General features: G+C 42.8%; 1 protein-coding gene across 1 annotated transcript in view; it reads right to left on the bottom strand.

Moving 5' to 3' along the window:
• SPTLC3 (serine palmitoyltransferase long chain base subunit 3) overlaps positions 1 to 22,514 on the bottom strand; it is a 142,964-nt gene that overhangs the window by 5,668 nt on the left and 114,782 nt on the right. Inside the window, exons 10-11 of the mRNA XM_058287568.2 lie at positions 6,658 to 6,793; positions 1,901 to 2,030 (exon numbers count right to left, since the gene is read on the bottom strand). Coding sequence (XP_058143551.1) covers positions 1,901 to 2,030; positions 6,658 to 6,793 — 266 coding nt within the window. The remainder of the gene's footprint in view (positions 1 to 1,900; positions 2,031 to 6,657; positions 6,794 to 22,514) is intronic.

Raw genomic sequence — 22,514 nt, 5'->3', positions numbered from 1 at the left:
TAGAGGCAACTGTCTAGATGTCTCATGCTCCTTTCAGACCAAGGATTCCATAGGAATTGAGAGAATCACCAGGCCTGATACTGACAGAATTAGTGGCTCATGAGTACCTCAGTGCTGTTTGGATCTTTCACGCGCATGCACGCGCGCGCGCGCGCACACACACACACACACACACACACACACAGAACTCGGCCGTCTTGTCTACCCCTCTGTCACTTCTCCCCATGCTTCCGGTGTCCTTCTCTTCACTGTCTGCTTCCCTTGATATAGACACACTCAAGTCTTTCCCCATTCTCCAGGGCTTTTCTTAAATCTTTTTTTCTTGCCCTCACAGTCAAGCATCTTGAAAGACTTGCCTACTCTTTCTCATCACAAACTCGTTCCAATTAAAATGAAAAAAAAAATCATTTTAGAGAATCTGGAACATATAAAAGGGTATAAATAACAATAAATAACAAACGAGTTAGCTCATTTGTTAACCTGTCATTCAGTAAATTTTGGCTGTGTACTGACTTCACACTATACGCAGGTGTAAGTCTTGCGAATGTAATGGTGAGGCGGAAAGGTGTGGGCACTCTGTGTGTGCGCACAATTTGATCTCCACCTGTCTTCTTCACTTTCTTATTCCTTGTATTCTTACATCTCTTCCTGTGTCCTCCTAAAACTGCCCTCTCTGAGAAGCACGGAACCTCCTACTAATTGCTGATGGTTTCTTCTCATCTCTCATTTCACTTGAATTTTCTGAAGTTTTGGGGGACACCTTTGATGATCTGCCTCCTCCTTGGAATTTTCTCCTCTTTTCGTGTGTTTAGCATGGTGAGCCCACTTGCCTGACTTCTCTAGCTCTCTCAAAGTCTAGCTGTCTTCCCTGTTACTCCCCCAGCCATGCTGGGGGGCAGGTAATCTGTAGAAGTCCGCTTGGCCTGCTCACTTACACTTGTATCTGGACAGTCAAGTCTTCTACCATTGGCTATGCTAACCCTTCAGTTCCCACAGCCCTGCATGATCTTCTAAGCTCTAGAATCTGATTTTGTCCTTCATGGATAGCCCATGGATGTTCAATCTCAATGTGTCCAGAATGGAACTCATTTCATTCTCCTTCTCTCTGAAGATTTGCCCTTCCTTGTTTAATTGCTTGATCATCCTTCCATTCACTGGGGGTAGAAACCTTAAATTATATTCGGTTCCCCCTTTGCACATGTGCCCTGCATCAGATCATTTGCCAAGTCCTGGAAACTGTGCCTTTTTGTAATGCCTGTTAACAGATCCATTTCTTTTATTTCCACTGCCATGGACCTAGTCATCTTATTTTGTTCCAATAGCTCTATTTTAGGTCTCCTTCCTCTTGTCTCCAATCTATTTGTCATTGTAGTGACATGATTTTGTCACTCCCTGGGTCAGAATGTTTGGTTGCTGCTCCACAACCTTTATAAAAAAGGCCTAACTCAAAAGCACTTGTCCTGTGAACCTTCCCCATTATAAGAATTCATTCCACCTCCATACTTCTGCAATTGCCTATATTTCTTTTCCAAGATTTCCAGGCATTTAATGCCAAAGTAGCATATTACATTGGCTTTTGCATTTAATAGGAAGTAAATAGCACAACATTGAGTTACTCTGTCAGCCTTTTCTATGAAACAAAAATACTGACTTGACTCAAGTCTTCACTAAACTGATTTCCTTTTCTATCTGTTGAATTGACCATATGGTTGGGCATTGCTGACATGCCCTTGTTTTGTTTTTTTTTCCCCCTTGCAGTTTCATTAGTGTTATTTTTCTAAACCACCCAAGAGAAACCCAGGGCACCCCAATTGCTAGTTCAGTGAGAGAACTTGCTCAGAATCGAAGGTAGCAGCGCTGGAGACCCCAGAAGGGGCACTGTGGGCTGTGGCACACTCACCGTGTCCAACATCTCCCGGGTGTGTGATGCTGAAACACAAAAGCGAGCCCGAGCTTCTGTGAGGGGAGTTGCTGGAAATCCGACGACCACCACTCCAATTTTCTTCTTTAACATATGCCTCGCAAAAGCCCTAAAGGAAAGGCAAAAAAAAAAAAAAAAAAAGAAATGGGCAAACACAGAAAGGCTGGTGCATAGAGACAGCCTGTAGGATATAAGCCACATAACAGCTCTTAGATAAAGGGTAAAGCCTTTTAAAACTATGATTCCTTGCCCTTAACTACTTAAAAAAAAATTTTTTTTTTTTAATATTTATTTTACTTATTTCTGCCCGCTCCGGTTGTCTGTTCTCTGTGTCTATTTGCTGCGTCTTCTTTGTCTGCTTCTGTTGTCAGCAGCACGGGAATCCGTGTTTCCTTTTGTTGCATCATCTCGTGTCAGCTCTCCGTGTGTGCGGCACCATTCCTGGGCAGGCTGCACTTTCTTTTGCACTGGGCAGCTCTCCTTATGGGGTGCACTCCTTGCGCGTGGTGCTCCCCTACGCGGGGACACCCCTGCGTGGCAGGGCACTCCTTGCGCTCATCAGCACTGCACATGGGCCAGCTCCACACGGGTCAAGGAGGCCCGGGGTTTGAACCGCGGACCTCCCATGTGGTAGACGGATGCCCTAACCACTGGGCCAAGTCCGCCGCTGCCCTTAACTACTTTTAACGTCTTTATTTTCCAGAGCGAATCTCAGTAAAGGTTCTAGAATATCGAGCTCTCAGGTCAGTGACTTTCCTGTGCTGAGAGCCAATGTCAGATAAAAAGACACGTATCCCCAAAGTGAACCTTTCGGCGGCGCTGTAGCTCTCTGCAGGAAACCTTAATTACCGAGTGACTCTCCCCACTATGAGGTAAATGCCTCAGATCTGTTCTTAGCATGAAGAAGTTGCTGGTGTTTTATCTTAGGCTGGAAGCCTGACAGCACCACGGAAACTTCCAGGCCTAATTCAGGAAGGATGCTTGACCCAGACCTTGAGAGTCGGCCCGATGACCCACTCGTGCCTCTGGCTGTTGAGCAGCTTTCCCTTGCGTTTCCCCCTGCAGGATACATGGTATCCAATGATGCAAGACCCGCACAACACGCAGCTCCCTCGGCCCCCTGGCTCAGGCAAGACAAGAGTTGCTCTTTGATTTGGGGAGGTTACGAGGAGATCAAGCTTTTTAGCTGAGAAAGCTTGAAAACAGACGCTGTTCTTTCTTTTTCTTGATCACCCTATGGAAGGCTGCCCACGGAACTGCGCAGGGTGAGTGCTCATAATTGTCTGAGAAAAAAGAAAAGTGCTTTCATTGCTGGAGTACAAACCACCTGACCCATGATCTCAGGCCAGTTTTCAGGATTCCCAAGTGACCATTTTCACTGTCTGCATGTAGCTCTTTGTACCAAAGAAAGCAAGTTTTGCCAGGAATGTGTAGCAAAATATACGATTCTGTTGATTCGTTAGGCTAATCTGGAGCCTCCCTGGAGTACTTTTCACTTTAAAACTTACACTACTAAACCTAGCCTCCTTAAGTTAATGCATGTGATTGCCCTGAACTTTTTATATAATGAGCCTCTGAGTTTGTACTCCCCAAAGGAAAGCAGAGCTGGCGTAGGCTGAAAGAAACTGAACTATGTGAAATGATAACAACAATAATAAGCATTAGCTCTGCATTGCGTGGAACATCACAGCATCGCATGTCTTGCCATCTTCTAAGTGTGTGACAAGGACTGTGGAAGAAAATGCAAACCATGTGCCAAGGTGAATAAAATGCATTCTTGATTATTACATGCATGTTTTGTGGATGAAATCACATAATACTGAACTCTGCAGAAGAGTCCAGTGGTAGAGTTGCAACAGGATTTTGTTCAAAGGATAACTGGCTTGTGATTATATTTTCATATAGATGGAAATGTGGAGAAATCATGATTCTTTAATGAAATCCAAGATTTAAAAATTAGTAAATGAAAGAATTTGCTTATTTTTAAGATATATTCTATACATTTTATACATTCTATAATACAACTAACTTCCTGTTACAAAAGTTTTTCTATGTGCAAGCTTTCAATTTAAGAAATATCATAGAAGGAAACAAAGTTGGCAAAAGGGCAGAGATTCTTGTCAGCAACTCCTGCCAGTAGTAGTTATTTGTTGTGAGACTTTTTGTAATTCAGCTGTTCTAGGTTTCCTTTACCTAAAAAATTGCACTTTTTTCCTTTTAGTAACTGATACCTTTTGAGTCATCAAAGACAACAGTAAAGAGAGTTAAACTTTGACTCCGTGTGGCCTTTAATGAGATGTGCATGTTTTCTATGCACTAGAGCTTGGAAGCTGTGCTGTGGGCTGACAAGAATTCTGGCTTGGGAGGCAATGGGAGGCAAATGGGAGTGGGTTTGAATTCTGGGCTCTGCAATTTAAAACGTGTGTGACTTTAGAAAGTGGTTTGACTTTTTTGAATCATAGCGGCCTCATTTGTAAAAAAGGGATAAGGATCCCACTGTCAGCGGGTGATCCGCAGGGTCCAATGGCCAGACTTAGAATAAGATCAGCATTCAACAGCTAAAAATGAGCCTAGGTTGGAAGGAACTGGATAGTTCCTCATATTATCCAATGTCAAATGCAGCCTAACTGAAGCAGGGTATAAGCAGAATCTTTACATTTTTTCAGCTCTATTTTTATTACCATAACCACAGTTTGCAATAGAGCCATGCAACCATGTTGCACTAAGTCCAAACAATAATAATGGTCATAGTAGCAGTAATAAAAAAATAGTAATGATGATAATGCTACAACTGATCGAATGCTAACAGGACCCTTTACACTGTACTAGGTATCTCATGTATACTGTTACTATTGTTAATGGTAATAGCTAACGCTGAGTAGCTCCTATTTAAGAAGCATTGCTAAATGCTGTATAGACGACATCTTGTTTAACCTTCACAATGACCTTATGAAATAGGTGCTTCTATATCCCATGTAATAAATGAGAAAACTGAAGCTTTAGGAGACTGGGTAACTTGCCCAAGATGTCCCAGATGAGAATAGGCAGAGTCAAAATTCAGTTTGATTCTAAACAACTCACTGCATCATAGAGTGTGAGTTTTCCATGAAGCTCCCTCTCAGTTCTACTTTTTTTCACATGAGCTATTGTCTAGCCAGGTCTCCAGGCTTATAAAGGATCAGGGGGACATCCCTTCTCATTCTGTTAATGTACAACTGAAATTTTAAATTTAAGTGCATTTATTGTACCACTCATGGATTCTTCTTAATAGGTTTTGTTCATTTTTCCAACCCATTGAGATTTTCATTAGGTTTTGTCATTAAAATAGAAGCTACTCAGCACACTCCCTGCTGCCATCCCTCCAGCTCTGCACTTGACCCCATCGTGAGTTTATTTTTGGCACTTTCATTTGCTCTAAAGATAAAATATTAGGCATGAGTTAAGCATTGTCTTTCTTCCAGAACACACCATCTCCCAACCACTCTGAATCAATGTGGGTTTTATTTTGTGCCTTCCAAGTCAGATGGAAAAGGGTTTGAGGATTATCTGCCACTTAGAGTCATCATCACCACCCCATGCTGGCATCAGCACAGAGCAGTACTGCATGTCACATGTCTGGGGTTCCCTGTCTTCTTGGGCATGACATGAATTGTTTTCCTGACCCAGCTCTGGGAGCAACGTGCTGGCTGAGGGTGATGCTGTGGTAGGCTAGAAAACTCTCGTGTCTGTTTTTAACTGCTCCTTATAGTGCTGTGGTGAAAAGGTACAAGAGCAAACTCCAAAAGAGCAGTCTCTTCAGGACTTGTAGCTCAGTTCTACAAACCACTGAGTTCTCAACTACTTGGCCCAGGACCTTTTTTATTGGTGCTTTTCTGTTCTTCAAACACTCTGCCAATCTATCTGACTGTTAGAGAGTCAGATGGAAAGTTCCAGCAAGGGAGACATGTTGGTGGAGAGTCAGAATTTCTAGAAAAGTAGGGTTTCTGAAAACTGTTAGGGTGCATATTACTTTCCACCATGTGATTGGTCAGAGACATAAACATTTGACATTAAGAAAGGATTTTACCTACCTTCCTTTTAATAACAGAGACAATGAGTCTCTAGCAAGTTAGAGCAGTGCTCCTATTTATAGTATTCCAGGCCATAGCAAGGAAAGTCCTTTTGTTTTCCTTTATGAGATTGTTAATGCTCAGTTTCGGAATTGCAATCAGTGGGAATACAATCCAAAATAGGTTTGTTTATGGTAGAGGCATTAAAGGCTGGTGTTAAGAGCATGAGCTTTTGTATGAGACTAGGTTTGGGCTTACTAGGATGGCCCTGAGAATTCAATGGGAGAAAGCAGAGAGACTGGTAACGTTTTTCCATGTTGGGAGAAAGGGTCTTCAAAAGTTCTCCCTGAGAAAGATCTTAGCCTAAATGGAGGCTCAGGATAAATGTTCCATCACCCTTTATTTGCCTTTGAGGCCTAGTGGCACTAAGTGACTTGTCCAAATTCCCAGAGCCAGGAAATGATAGTGGGGACAGATATGGACCTTAGCACCTGGCTCCTTTCCCATGTGCCCCATGCAACAGGCCCCCTGATGGGTGGCAGGTGACTTCTGAGAAGCTCTACAAGTGAATTATGAACTCGTGGATCCATTCCAAGTGCACACTTCAGTGACATCACTGAAAGAGCCCCCTCACTCCAGGTCTCCTTGGGGCTCAGTTACTACTGAGAGCGACCGCTGGATACTTACGCAATTTTACCAGGCATGTACAGGAGCACGGGGATAATCGGAGAGCTCTCATTGCCATAAACGATGAACCCCATTTCCTTCAGTCTCTTTCTGAAGTATCTTGTGTTTTTTGTAAGTTGCTGTAGTCTCTGTAACCCTGAAAGGAGACAGGCATGAACTCCACCGAGTATTCCCTATTAACACCTACACCATGGCGCTCTGTCTGATAGCAGCAATGGATGGCATCTGCCCAGGTGACAGGTAGTGGCCAGGACCTCAGGAGAGACCAGAGCTGGCAGGAGACTGGCTGTGCCAAGTCAGAGGTCTCCAGGGCTCGGGGCGTCCAGAGACTCTTGCGGATCTTTCCCAAACTTTGACCCAAGCACTAAAATTCTTCCTTATCTTCCCCTCGTCTCTAATTCAATAAAGCACTTTTCCTTGCCCTTTCCCCCCATTAGGATCATAATTAGCCCCAATTTTTCTAGTAGAGGCAATTGAGAGGTTGAAAGCTTTTGGCAGTCTCATGGAGTGAAGGGGAGGAAGGAATCAAGGACTAGAGACCAGAGCTTGCCAAAGGAGAACTCCCTCCACTTTGGATGGGTGACCTGGAATACTGTTGCCAAGGAGTATACAACCCCAAAGGACACTTTCTTTATCCAATAATCTGATATTTTTCACTAGCCTCTCTCGCTCCCAAAAGACCCCAGGTCTTCCTTCTAGAGTTAACCTCTAGTCTTATCCTCTGTGACATCTTAATTGTGTTAACAATATATGAGAAGTAGTGGATATTAATGCAGTGAAATATCAACCAAAAAGCAGGATGTTGAATACTCCAAGTATTTATTCTTGTTTTCTCTTACCACCCTTTACCCAATCACAATTCACAAAGACCCCTTGCCAATTTTGCCAGCTCCCAGCAGGCAAGTTGTGATGGAAAAAGCATCTCGCTATTGTACTTCTCAGGAAACCTAACCTCTCAACCCCACCATCCTGGCCACAGCCAACGAATGGGAGGCATCTCTTACCCAAGGGCAGTCCATTTGGGTATCAGCCAGAGAGATATGAGGTACTCAATTAGAGGATCTTTGCCACAGAGATGATAAAACAAATTAAACCGTTTACACTTGCTGGTTGAATGTGGACGTGACAGATTTAGAGAGCACCAGCATTTGGTAGTAAGATTAGAAACTAAGAGACACAGAAGGAAAATCTAATAAGCAGAATCTTATTAGAGATAAGATTAATAAGTTGTTGGTCAGTAGAAACTATGGCAACTCATAAAAAAGAGAGGTGAGCAATGCAAGGTTAGTTGGTAGCAAGAGGAAGAGATAGAACCAGAGAAGAGCTTATAGTCTAGTGGTGGAGACTGATATTAAGTAATCACACAAATGAATGTAAAGTTGCAACTCAATAACTGCTGTAAAGTAGTGCTATGTGGTGTTACGAGAGCCCATATTAGGGAGATTAAACTAAATTTGAGGAGTCGATAAGTGATGAGTGAGTTGAGATTTGATGGGTGAACACGTGTTAACCAGGTAAGACCCGAAGGGAAGCACTCTAGACACAGGAAACAGGTGCAATCTGCCTGAGGCTGGTAGGAGAACAGAGTGGGTGAAAATCAGGAAGAAACCAGGTTGAGAACAGATGAATGGATAAACAAAATGTGGTATGCACATAAAATGGAATATCATTCAGCTGTAAAAAGGAATGAAGTTCTGATGCATGCGGCAATGCGGATGAACCTTGAAAACATCATGTTGAGTGAAATAAGCCAGACACAAAAGGACACATGTTGTATAATCTCACTGATATGAAATAATTAGAATAAGCAAATTTATAGAGTCAGAAACTAGAATACAGATTACTAGGGACTGGGGTAGGAGTAGGGAATGGGGAGTAATGCTTAATTGTACAGAGTTTCTGTTTGGAGTGATGGAAGCATTTTGGCAATGGATGGCAGTATTGGTAGCACAACATTATGAATGTAATTAACAACACTGAATTATATATTTGAATGTGATTAAAAGGGGAAGTTTTGGGTTGTATATGTTACCAGAAAATTTTTTTTTTAATTCATAGGACTGTACCCTAATGTAAAATAGGCTGTAGTGAATAGTACAATTATAGTAATATTCTTTCATCAATTGTAACAAAGTTACCACACTAATGCAAAGTGTTAAGAATAGAGGAGTAGATGAGAACTCTGCATTTTCTGCATGGTTTTTCTGTAAGCCTACAACATCTCTAATAAAATATATATATTAAAAGAGGCAAGATGTGGTTGAGTATGGGGCAAGATGAGACTGGAAAGATAGGTGGCTGTCAGATCACATAGGATGATACAGGCTGTTTTGAAATTTTGGTTTTGGAGATAGGGTGGGAAGCAGTATATGTGGGGGAAAGGGTGGCATTATCAGAATTGTATTTGGAAAAAATTACTCTGGTATCAGTATGGAGGGTAGATTGGGAAGGAACAAAGTGGAAAGAGAATCATGGTAGGAAGCTGATGTAGAAATCCAGGTGAGAAGATGGCTGCTTGACAGGGATGAAGGTGGTAAATATTGGTAGAAGTGACTGGATATGAGATACATTGAAGAGGTAACGTGTGTAAGATCTGGTGATTGATCAGATATGGACAGGGCAAGAAGGAGGGGTCAAGAACGACTCCCAAGTTTGTGGCTTGAAACAACTGGATGAAAGCTAATGCTATTCATGGTACCGGGCCACACGAAGAAGCTCAAATTTGGAGATCATGAAGTTTGTCTTGTACACGATGTTGACTTTGTGACATTTAAGTGGAATGTCAAATGGGCCTAAAGATCAGAGTCTGGAGGTGAGAATTTGTGGGCCATATCTATGTATGTGGTGACTGAAGTTCTGGGCATGGGTTATCCTATCTTAAAAATTAAAAAAAAAAAAAGAGGAGAGAGTAAGGGGCTGAATAATCCAACATTTAATTATTGGGAGGAAGATGATGAGCTTATAACAAAACAGGAGAATCCAGAGATGGAGGAGATAAACCAGGATTTGAATGGTGCTCTTTGAATTTATCAACATGGTGGTCATTGATAATCTTACTTTGGGGCCTCTGGATAAGACTTCAGTTTTAAAGAAACTTGTAGATGCAAGTATGGTTTACCTTAATTCAGAGATCCTTTCTTTCCCATCCACTTCCTTAAAAAAAAAAAAAAAGGATATGTTCTCCCCTAAATCTTCCAGATGTGCACCATACATACAAATAAGGGATATGGAGAGCTGTAGAATCATCTGTATAAATTTTGCTGCACAGACACTGTCTCCTTGGTGCTTAAAAAATGAATGACTTTGGAATGTGCTGATGTGTCCCTTGAAAACTTGTACATGTATAGAAAGCAGCCTATTTTAAGTACAGCACTAGAAATTAGGGAGGAGAATACCTGCTTTATTTATTTTTAATTCACCCGTCCATCAGAATTGCGCATTTAGGGAGATGAGAACATAAGGAGTAGAGGGACACCGTGGACAGGAGAAAGAAAAGACGGACGAGGCAGAGAAGATGTTTTACAGAAGGCGACTGAAGCAAAGGCACAGTAGCCATCCAGCCACCGAAATGAGTCCCGTATGTCTCTCCCCTGGTGCTTTTGGCTTCTTTTGTTGTCATTAGTTGCCCAAAGAACAGATGGCTTCATCAGGCTGGCCGGAGGATTCCTAAATGCTCGCCCTCAAAGACTAGCAGGATTTCCTGGTCTGGAGGTGCCTGAATGACTTAAATTGCTGTCCCAATGGTATTACCTCTGCACTTGCCTGCAATGACTCATCCATCCCTGGTGTGCCCAGCTACTTCACTGGCCCTGCCTGTCTCTTCTGCCTTGACCCACCCAAGTAACTGGATCATCGGTTAAAGTCACCACTTCACTGCTTCTAGGTCCTTTGGAGACTTGACCAAGCAGATCCTAATACTGATCCGAGGGGATGATTGTAAGAACTGAATGTTTTATTCTTCCTGTCTTGTCTCTCTTTGAACCATTCAGCACAGCAAGGCTGACAAGACATTATGGTACAGTTTGTGGTTTCCGTGTTCTCTCATGCAGGTCACCATAAATGCCTCTGGGGCCTTTTGAGTTGGTCAAGCTCCTTTCCATGACTGTATTGCTCAGTCCTTAAAATTAGAAACATCCTCCTAGTCTTGGAAGGGCCTGGGGGCAGAGGGGAATTTGTACACATAAAATGCTACTCATCTAGACAGGATGCGGGTTGTTGTATGAATTACATTGTGCTTTGAGATCCTTGCTTGGAGAGTGCTTTGTAAAAATGGAAGCAATTATTAGCACTTGTTCTTTCTCTCAGGTATAAGTGTGCCAGGCTGGCACCGGGGCACTGCTGCCACGTCACCTTCCTAAGGCTTTGATTAAATAGGTTCTGATCCTTCTTTCACATTTTAGAGGAGAGGTCTCCACTCAGGTAAATAAGCCAAAGGGCTGTTTTCTTATGCAGGATTCCAGATAGAATGCTCAATGTTTATTTAGCCACAATCTGGGTTCTCTGATAAGATTGTTGAGGGGAAAAGGAGTAGGCTTTGCAGTTAAATGGACCAGGAATCAAATTCCACAGGGACAACTTAAGACCTTAAAATCTCAGTTTTATCTGTAATTTACAGATAGATAAGCTTATCTCTTTGGGAGCAATAAAGAGGTTAATGCAATAAACTTGTAGAGTAGGAAGTGTTTGTACTGTGCCTGCCATGAGGTAGGCGCTCAAAAGGTTAATTAACTTTTCCCAGATGATGGTGGTCCTCAACCTCGGTGGTATCTCAGAATCATCTGGGAGCTTCATAAAATTCTAGTCCAGGCTGCACACAGACCAATTTAATTGGGACCTCTGGAGATGGCATCAGTTTTGGTTTTCATAGGGGATAGCCAAGGAGACTTGGATGTCTCAGAAACAGACAGCTTGTCAACATGGCAAGGCTATGGTGTCCACTTGTTTGGACCAACAGTGGCCTGGATGTTGCTGTGGAGGTATTTTGTAGATGGGATCAGCATCTACAACCAGTCCTTTGAGGTGAAGGAGAGGACCCTTGATGAGGTGGGCTGGCCTTTTCCAATCCGCTCTCAGGAGCAAAGAACTGAGGGTTTCAGAAGGAAGGAAGCCTGCCTCGAGAAGATGCCATCTGCTTCTCGCCAACTCTCCAGCCTGCTGGCCTTCCCTTTGGCTTTTGGACTCATGACTTGAACATCACTCTCACTGATATCTCTAGCCTCCGACTTGCCCTATAGATTTTGTACTTGCTGGTCCCACCATCTGGTGAGCCATTTCCTTAAATAAATCTGATAAATGTATTTTGTTTTCAACTAATCATGCTGTGTTTGGATATATACTTATGTTTGTGTATCCTGTTGGATCTGTTTCTCTGGACATCCATGACCATATGGTGATGTGGCGGCCACCATGCACTCCCACCCCCAAGCCACCACCTGCCCTGGATTAGGTGCCTGCTGATATCCTGGATGAGCTGGTTGGATGTTAAAAGTAAAAGATGAATACGTCTTAGCTCCTTCTTTGGCGGGGTTAATCCCAGCAGTTTACCGAGTGCTTGAGCTTTCGGAGAGTGGATTTTGTGGCAGTGACCTGCTCCCCTGACTGCTCCCTCACCTTGAGCTCAAGCCCACTCGCCACCTCAGCCCCCTCGTAGGGGTGGGTAAGCCGCATGTGGACCTGCCCAGGCCGACGAGCTGGATGCTGCTGTCTCATCAGCTCGGATTTCAAACTCTGCCTGCTGCAGGGATCTGCCAGGTTCACAGAGGCCACAAATATTTTAACCTTCCCTCCAATGCTCTTAAAACAAAAACAGCTGGGGCAGGGGAAGGAAAACAAATAAAACGCCGAGCATCTGACTACAAAGCATTGCAGTCCCCTAATACAAACAATGGTCTGTGGCATTGCCAAAATTAGGTTTGGGACAATTCAGTCTCCAGGGGGCCCGAAGGAATTATGGACGGTGGGGAATTGCAGAACGATCTGTCACAGTAAAAGAAGGAAAATTCCTTCTCCATGGACCCATTGGTGTGCAAAATAGGAGAAAGGCATTTCCCCTTGCAAGACTAAGCGAGAGAGGCAGAGCTGCCCACCTCAGGGGCCAGTGCCAGCGCCACGCTCCATTTTCCGCAGACTCTGCAAGCTCATTTTCTAACAGAGGAAACATGAATATACCCAGTTGCTGTGGTGTGACTTATTTTATTATTTCCCAAGCATAAAAATATGCATAGAGAGAGACACGCTGCTCACTCCCTCCTTAAATTATTTAGCATGCCACCGCCGTGGGAATACACACTGGACGATCGAAGCCCGTGCCCAGGCGGCGTTGCTTGGACAACGTGGGGCCTTTTCTTTGGAGATGGGAAGTTTCTTTCCATTAAAAATTTCTTACAATTTAAGAAGTTGCTCTTTCTGAAAAATGAACCCAGAGAAAATCAAATTGCCCTTACAGAGTGCTGGCAGCCATCAGGAATGCCGAATCCCCCTGCCCCTTCCCCTCTCCTGCCTCCCCTGCCCCCTTGGCGCCTCCTTCGGGCCTGGGCTCCTACCCGATGGGAAGGGGCAGGGCCGGGGGCGGTGGTGTTGGGAGAGAACTTGGGGTAAAGTTTCAACGCGGCAGCAGGAACCTGGCGTTTGTTATTTTAAGCATTGGACACCAGACAGGACGTTTTGTTTCTAGCACACTTTGGGGGGGCAAGAGATTGATCTCAGGAAAGATCAAGAGGCGATGGTGCAGCAAGCATCGCAGGGCTCGCTTGGCAGTGACAGCCTTCCCAGTGGGGTGGAGAAAACAGGGTTTGCAGTGGTTTGCCGAGAGGAACACACATTCTTATCAGGCACCAGTGCGCTGCCTTTTGATGTCTGGCTTCCAAGCCTGCAGCATGCTTTACAGTCACAGCCATGTGCTCTGAGGACTCCCCTGGCGACTTAGCCATGTCCTGGAAAAGCATGGGGGAGCAGACCCTGGGAGCCAGGGTGGCCGCCTAAGAGTGTGGCCGGAGCTCCGGAGCCTTGGGAGGAAACCTCTGCCTCCCCTCTCCACCCGCTGCCTGATGAACCATTAGAGACAAAACCCACAAGGAGTGGGTGTGGGTGGACTTTGCTGTGCTGCCATCTGAGCCAGGGTCTGTGTTTTGGGGCCCTTTCACGGATGAGGAAACTGAGGCTTAGAAATCGTTACCATGTTGCCCAGCTAACCCAGGAAGGGGCTGTGCCTAGGAGGCTGCTCAAGTCTTGGTAAACTCATTCGTGATGAGGTGTGAATTCAAGATTCATTTAATAGCAGCTTCACACATGAAAAGTGCTAACTGCATACAGGAACTGGGCCAGCTATAAGGGTAGGAATATAAGGTAAAAATCTTCCTAGTTTGAAAAGAAAGCATCTAGTAGACAAGGCAGATATCAAATAATATACAATTGAAAATATATCATAAGACAGATGTACCCAGAGTTAGCAGGTTTTTCACATGGCCCTCCTTCATGAATATTTTTAGAATGAGTGATAAGATTTAATGTTAATCTGCATTTAAATAGAGAAGAATATTTTAGTAATTCACCAGCTATAGAACATTATCCATTAAATAAGGTAAGTAGGGGAGGGTAGAAACCTTCTGAGAATCTTGTAAATCAGTGATTCTTAAGCAGGGGAACACACTAGAGTTTCCTGGGGGTTTTTTGTATTTCTCCCCTGTCCTGAGATTCTGCTCCAGTAGGATTAGGGTGGACCTTTTACAAAATCTCCTTGGGTAACTGTAGTATGCATCTCCACTGAAAAACTACTACTCTTAAAAAAAAAAGAAAAAAATTACAGATATCTTTCATTGTACTGTACTTCACAGATACTGTTTTTTATAAATTGAAGGTTTGTGGCAACTCTGTGTTGAGAAGTCTATTGGTGTCATTTTTCCAACAGCATGTGCTTATTTCATGTCTCAGTGTCACCTTGTGCTAATTCTCACAATATTTCAAACTTTTTCATTATTATTATATCTGTTATGGTGATTTGTGATCAGTGATCTTTAATGTTACTCTAGCATTGTTTTGGGCTGCCATAGACTGCACCCTTATAAGACAGCAAACTTAATTGGTAAACGAGTGTTTCTGACTGCTCCATTGACCAGCATTTCCCTGGTCTCTCTCCCTCTCCTAGGGCCTCCCTATTTGCTGAGACACAACAATATTGAAATTAGGCCAATTAATAACCGTACAATGGCCTCTAAGTTTCAAATGAAAGGAAGAGTTGCATGTCTCTCACTTTAAATAAAAAGCTAGAAACGATTAAGCTTAGTGAGGAAGGAATGACGAAAGCCAACCTAGGCCAAAAGCTAGGGCCCTTGCACCAAATAGCTGCCAGGGAATGCAAAGGAAAAGTTCTTGGAAGAAAGTAAAAGTGATACTCCAGTGGACACACAAATGATAAGAAAGCAAATTGGCCTTATTTCTGATATGGAGAAAGTTAGTGGTCTGGATTGAAGATCAAACCAGCCATAACATTCCTTAAGCCAAAACCCAATCCCATGCAAGGTCCTAACTCTTCAATTCTATGAAAGTTGAGAGAGTCAAGGAAGCTGTAGAAGAGAAATTTGAAGATATCAGTGGTTGGTTCATGAGGTTTAAGGAGAGAAGCCTTTTCCATCACATAAAAGTACAAGGTGAAGCAGCAAGTGCTGATGTAGAAGCTGCAGCAAGTTATCCTGGTCTAGCTAAGATAACCGATGATGGTGACTATACTAAACAACAGATTTAAATATAGATGAAACAGCCCTCTATTGGAAGAAGATGCCACCTAGGGCTTTCATAGCTAGAGAAGAAAAGGCAATACCTTGCTTCAAAGCTTTAAAGGACAGATTGACTCTTTTGTTAGGGGCTAATGCAGCTGGTGACTTTCATTTGACACAAATGTTCATTTACCAGTCCAAAAATCCTAGAGCTCTTAAGAATTATTCTAAATCTATTCTGTCAGTGCTCTATAAATGGAAGAAGAGTCTGGATTACAGCACATCTGTTTACAGCATCACTTACTGAATATTTTAAACCCACTGTTGAGACCTACTGTTCAAAAAAAAATTCCTTTCAAAATATATAAATGGAACAAGGGTCTGGATTACAGCACCTCTGTTTACAGCATCATTTACTGAATATTTTAAATCCACTGTTGAGACCTACTGTTCAAAAAAAATATTCCTTTCAAAATATTATTGTTCATTAATAATGCACCTGGTCACCCAAGAGCTCTAATGGAGATTTTCAATGTGATTAATATTGTTTTTATGCCTGCTAATACAGCATCCATTCTGAAGCCCATGGATCAAGGAGTCACTTCAACTTTAAAGTCTTATTATTTAAGAAATTACATCTTGTAAGCCTATAGCAGCCATAAATAATGATTCCTCTGGTGGATCTGGGCAAAGTAATTTGAAAACCTTCTGGAAAGGACTCATCATTCCCAATTCCATTAAGAACATCCATGATTCATGGGAAAGGACAAAATATCAACATTACCAAATGTTTGGAAGACATTGATTACAACCTTCATGGATGACTTTGAGGGGTTCAAGACTTTGGTGGAGGAAGTAACTGCAGATGTGGTGGAAAGAGCAATGAGAAGTGGAGTCAGAAGATGTGACTGAATTGTTGCAATCTCATGATAAAACTTTAACATCTGAGGAGTTGCTTCTTATGGATGAATAAAGAAAGTGTTTTCTTGAGATGGAATCTACTCCTGGTGAAGATACTGTGAACACGGTTGAAATGAGAACAAAGTATTTAGAATATGATGTCAATTTAGTTGATAAAGCAGTGGCACGGGTTGATTCTGATTCTGAAAAGTTCTAATGTGGGTAAGTGCTATCAAACAGCATCATGTGCTGCACAGAAATCTTTCCTGAAAGGAAGATGCAGCAGATTTCATTGTTGTCTTATTTTAGAAATTGCAACAGCCACCCCAACCTTCAGCAACTACCACCCTGATCAGTCAGCTGCCATCGACATTGAGGCAAGACCCTCTACCAATAAAAAGATTATGATTCCCTGAAGGATTAGATGATGGCTAGCAGTTTTAAACAATAAAGTATTTTTAAAATAAGGTTTATACATTTTCTAAAATACATACTGCTATTACACACTTAGACTACAGTATAGTGTAGATTTAAGTTCTAGATGTATTGGGAAACAAAAAAATTCCTGTGACTTACTTTATTGTGATATTTGCTTTATTGCAATGGTTTGGAACTGAACCCGCAACTTCTCCAAGGTATGCCTGTATATTGTGGTTGTTGATTTCACAAAAATAATAAGATTGATTTTACTTGAGGGCATCAGATAGAAATTTAGTCTCAAAGTATTTTGGTACCCAAAAGACATGTATGTCAGGTTCATTTGCCCCTTATTCTGTGAAGATGAGCCAGCCACTCATTATCTCAATTTGCTGATCTGTTAAATGGGGATAATGATATGTGTTCCACCTATTTCCCAGGATATTTGGGAGGATGTTTAATTTATTATATATTTATAAAGTACCTATTATGTGCAGGGGGCTGTTGGGTTCAGTAGAGAATAAAAAGATGGGTGTATCTACTATTTTCAAGGGGCTTATAGACTAGAAAAGATACTTGAATCATAATAGAAGGTAGAAAATTGACTGTGCCCACATGGAGGCATGGACGAAGTGCCCTGGGAGTTTGCAGCAAAGACCTAGATGTGTCATTTAACATGTTATGCATGTGTGTTTGGGGAAGGCATGGACAGAATGGATAATGCAATTACTTAGAATGGTTGGACTAAAGTCAGGGCAAGATCAGTCGTGTCAGATCATCAAGAGCCATGAATGTCATTCGATGAGTTAGGATTTTGATTGGGTAATGGGGAGCCATGGCAGCATTGGCAACAGAGGAATGATGTGTCCCAAGGTGGGTTAGTGGGATGAAGCTCATGGTATAGAGTTCATGGATTGTGATGAATGCAAAACAGGAGGTGGCAAGACAAGTGAGGAGGCCAGAGTGGTAACAAACATCCAAAGTAGGTGAGGAGGTATGAAAGGAACACCTCTTCCCCTTTGTGGCAAGGAGGCAAAGGAGGCAGCAAAGGAGAGGTCCTGGATGAGGGACAGGTGTTGGTTCCCATGTGGGGATTCTGGGAAATGACATACATAAAAGCAGACCCCAGAATGCTGCACCATCTGCAGCAGCTGATGATAGACGTCAAACCCCTGGGTTGCAAAATCTTTCCTAAATGGAAGATGCCCTGAAGGACCCTGAGGGAGAGGGGGCAGGGAAAGCACTGGGGGAGAGGCCAGGCTGTGGCAAGAGCAGGCCCATCCCCTTCTCTCCCTACCCACGCCCCTGTTCAAGGACACACCAGCCCAATTTCCTGGTGTCAAAATCAATTTTAGTATCTTGGGCAAGGTATTTCATGTTTCTGTAACTCAGGTTCTTCATCTGTAAAGTGGGGAGAATGATAATGATAATCCTAATGAGAGTGCCCATTTCCTATTGTTTTCATGAGGATTAAATATTAAGCACACAATAAGCCTTGTGAGTATTAATAAAATTTTAAAAATATATGTTTTATATAATGGACTTCCATTTACCTTTCATTTGAAAAACATTCTGTGGTTCAAAAATGTTGAAACCATCCATCTGAACCAAAGGCTGGACCCAATTACTTGGGTTTGCTCTCTCAGGCCGGGCCCCTCGGATGGAGGTAACTAACCAGCCTGGCTGTCCCCATCCCCTTTGCAGTCTTCACGAAGCCCAGAATATGTCCTCCAATAACTGCCTAGCTCTCAGTTAAACATTCGTCAAAACAATTTTTATTCTCAGTGGCAAAGTTGAAGCAGATGATCACTGGGAATCTAACTATGAAAAGCCCTCCTATTTTACAAAGAACCTAAAACTTTAGGGGCATTAACCCATAGTTAAGACCTAATCAGGTGGGTCCTTAAAAGAGACTTAGTTCTTCCTGAAGAAAGAATTCCGAAGAGAGTGAGTGGGGACTTGATGTGAGGGAGATTCTCCATCACTGGCTTTGAAAATGGAGGGAGATACATGGCCAAGAAAATGAGTGGCCCCTGGTTGCCAAGAGGAGGTCCAGATGACAGCCAACAAGGAAATGGGGGCCCTGGCCCTCTAATCACAGAGAACTGAACCCTGTGACAACCACATGAACTTGGAAGAGGACACTGGGCTCCACATGAGAATGCAGCTGGATTTTAGCCATGTGAGAACCTGAGCAGAGAATACCCTGTGGCCAGTCTCCTGGCCCAATGAAACTGGGAGGTAATAAATGAGTGTTGTTCTAAGCTGCTAAGTTCGTGCATTCTCTCTACCCAGAGCACACTCTGGGCTTCCCTAGGCACAAATCCACCTGCCTTAACCCTCCCTAAGGAGGGAGCTGATTTTCTCAACAAACTTCTGCAAACAAGAGGGGCTGGGGAGTGGCAGCCACTACATTTGGGGCCTTTGCGGCTTACCTGAAAATGAACCCATGATGGGGAAAATATTTCAGTGATCTACAAAGACAAATGTGGAACCCTGTCTCCCCTCACCTTGAAGACGTCACTGATGGAATTAAGTTCTTTCCTTCTCTGGGCTGAACCAATGTGGAATTCCAAGTGTGCAATGTCACAACTCCCCCATCTCAGGGTCCACCCACACATAGGAAATGAATGGAAAGAGTAAACTTCTATAGGATTCATGTTGTAAAAGGATACCTTGTAGGACAGGTGGAAGGAGGTAGCCACACGACCCCTCTGCCCTAATGCCATCTAAAAGACAAACAGAATCTCTTTATGTTCTTGCTTGGGAAATTTTTTAAGGCTGCAAAGCAATTTGCAGAATTTACCGAGCAGCCATAACATTCCACCCTTGGCTGACTCATAAGGTGAAATAAATGACAGGGCAGCAGGGTCTGGAACATTTTGTTAGCCATTTCTGCCTCATCAGGCAACCTTTCCCTCCCAGCTAGAGCTCAGTTTGTTGGCTTAATTTTGTGTTTATTGGATAAATCCAAGTTGTCCTACATGTACGTAAGCAGAAATAGGGCAGAGGGCCAATACTTGTCACTGGGCTTGCTAACCTCAACCTCAGGTTCGCACACACACACACACACACACACCAGGTAGAACTTTTGTACCCACCCCCAGCACAGGTGGTTCATCATGGAATGAGGCGGGACCTCTGTTGAAAGCCAGCAGAATGCAGCGCTCGCCATCTGTTTGGTATTAGCTATTGCTGAAATGCCAGTGGCCTGGAACCGTTTAGAAAACACAGCTCCCCGTGCCCTCTGTCTCTTTCTCTGCCTCTCTGTGTCTCCAGCTGGTAACCAAGTGGCAAATTTATTTAGGGAGCAGCAGCTAACTCCTACCTGAGCAATACCCAGGATCATCAATGTCGGGGCCCCTTGGATGAGCATTTGGGTGACTTTCTCTATAGACTGCTCTTGCATTCATTGAGGGAACTCAGAGGGACAGAACTAATGACGTTTTGCTGCTGGCTCCGAGGGGAGAAAAGACATGAGGGGAAGCCAGTTTTGTATTCGCGGAATTCTCTACTGCAGTAGGCACTGAGAAATGTGAGAAGATCTTTTAAAACCCATTGTCTAATTTTCTTGTTTTCATCGCTCCCGATCTCAGTCCTTTTTGGTTTTCATAGCCTTCCTCAGAGAAGAGATAGCATTCTGGGAGAAGCTAAATCTTGGCAAGAACAGCAGCGTGTAAGTGCTGCTAACATGGACCGGTCAGTGTATTTGCAGCCAAAGAAGCTTGCATTGAAGAAAATCAAGAGTTTACAAGAGAAATTCGTAGATGTACCCCAAGTCAAATATAAAGAGTAGGAAAGTGAGAAAATTCCTCTTTTGAGAGCTAATTGTCATCACCTAGTGGACTCCTTTCTTCCCCCACTCAAGGTCCTAAATCTTCCCATTTAGTCACTCCCATTTTTAAAACCTTTCAAACACAAGTGTAAAAATATGTGTGCCCTGTTCCAGGGACCAGAACAAAGGTCCAAGGTCACAGCTGGAAGGCTATAGTGCCATTTCTCAAGGCCGTGCTGGGTTAGAAGTAAGGGGCAACACCTCACCTGCCAATCTCATGATAAAATTTCACAAATGAGCAGGGGAATAAAAAAATGAATACAAAATGATTTTGAAATGACGGAGGCATGATTGTGTTTTTTCTGTGGCAGTGCCTTAACTGTCTCTCCAGAAGATAAAGAAAAGAAAGATGGTTGAGGTTCATAAATTAATGAATTTACCTGAAAGACTTTGAAATTTTATTCAACCCCTTCTAATAATTGAACATAAATGACATATGAAAGCCTTAGAAAGTTAAAAAATCCCAGATAAGTTACAAAATTAATGATCTGTGATAAGCTTACCAACATACATATAACCACAGAAACAAAAGCTTTTATGCTTCCAAAATTAGATGAATTACTTAAAATGATGTTGAAGGGGATCATATTTTCATGATACCTGAGCCTTGATGTGAGCGCTCTAGTTTTATTTCTCTACCTGGGCTCAGAATTCAACTTTCTCAATGGCTGGCTACCCCAGTCAGTCAAGGGTTGGCAGCTAATGTAGTGAAGGTCAGTGACTCCATTCCTGCTCCAGCCCTTTACTTTACTTTTAGTCTATGGTCAAAGAACCCAAGGGTGGTTGAGAGAAAGAGAGAGTTGTAGGTAACAGAATAAACACATCCAATTCAGAGAACTAATCTAAATATCCATGTGGTTACACTGCACTTTATAATTTTCAATAATGACACCATTTTCTGTCTCATCATATCCCCCTTTCCAAGAAAATGTCCTTAGTGTCTGTAAATGTGTTACAATCTCCAGCCATATACTTTCTTCCCTGTTGTGGCCCAACTCCCAGACCTGTTCCAATTTTATGTCCTTTTTTATTTCTTCTGGGGAAGCATTATTCTCAGGGTTTATCTTCTGCCTTCAGCAAGTGCCCATCATTGGGGAGTTAGCAAAATAATAATAATAATAATAATAATAATAATAATAATAATATCAGTACCTATCATGTACCTGAGGCTACATTCTGTGAAAAAGAAGCTAGAAGTAGTTTGTGGTCAAAGCCAGACTAGTACCCGTGAGAGACCCTGTAAAAGGAAGCGAGATCTGTCGTCAGTCCTTTGGACTTATTTATCTTTTGTTCTTAGCTACTTTTACTCTATTCCCAGTTGAGAGTTTATTTACAAAGACAATAAGGAAAGATCGGGAAACTGCCTAAAACATACGATGTCTTCCTGCATTGCATGTCCATCAGAAAGTCTGGGGAATGAATATCTGGAACTGAGACTAAGTATTGTGGCAAAGACAGGCTGGCTTTTCACCAAGCTCACTTCTTCCTAGGATAGTGAACCTCTTTTCCCAGGCTCCTTTGTAGCTAGGTAAGGTCATGTGACTGAGTTACGGGCAGTGGAATATGGCAGAAATGAAATGTGCCTTCCCAGGCATGGTCCATGGAAACACCATGCACATTCTGTTCCATGTTCTTTACCTCTTTACTCCTTTGGTAGCAACCTCAGAGCCACATGTTGAAGCTGGAGGAGCTACAGAATGAAAGGAGCCTGCATTCCTGGTCATCAGGAACGCCCATTCTGGGCTTTATACAAGCAAAAAACAAATGTCCATTGTATTAAGCCACTGATATGTTGATGTTTATCTGTTAAAGCAACTAATTTACCTTAATCAGCACTGGCCCTGTAAGGAAGAACATAATGGAAATCTTTCAAGGATTCAAAATCCTAAGTGCCCCTCCACCTTTCAGTGGCTATATAGTGTAAAGGGAAACCTTAATTTTTCTACTGGAGTTTCAGTTCCTCAACCTCCCGTTACTTGTCATCAAGTAATATC

Source organism: Dasypus novemcinctus, chromosome 24, assembly GCF_030445035.2.
Source record: "Dasypus novemcinctus isolate mDasNov1 chromosome 24, mDasNov1.1.hap2, whole genome shotgun sequence".
Classification (NCBI taxonomy): domain Eukaryota; kingdom Metazoa; phylum Chordata; class Mammalia; order Cingulata; family Dasypodidae; genus Dasypus; species Dasypus novemcinctus.
This window is presented reverse-complemented; position numbering and strand designations above follow the sequence as displayed.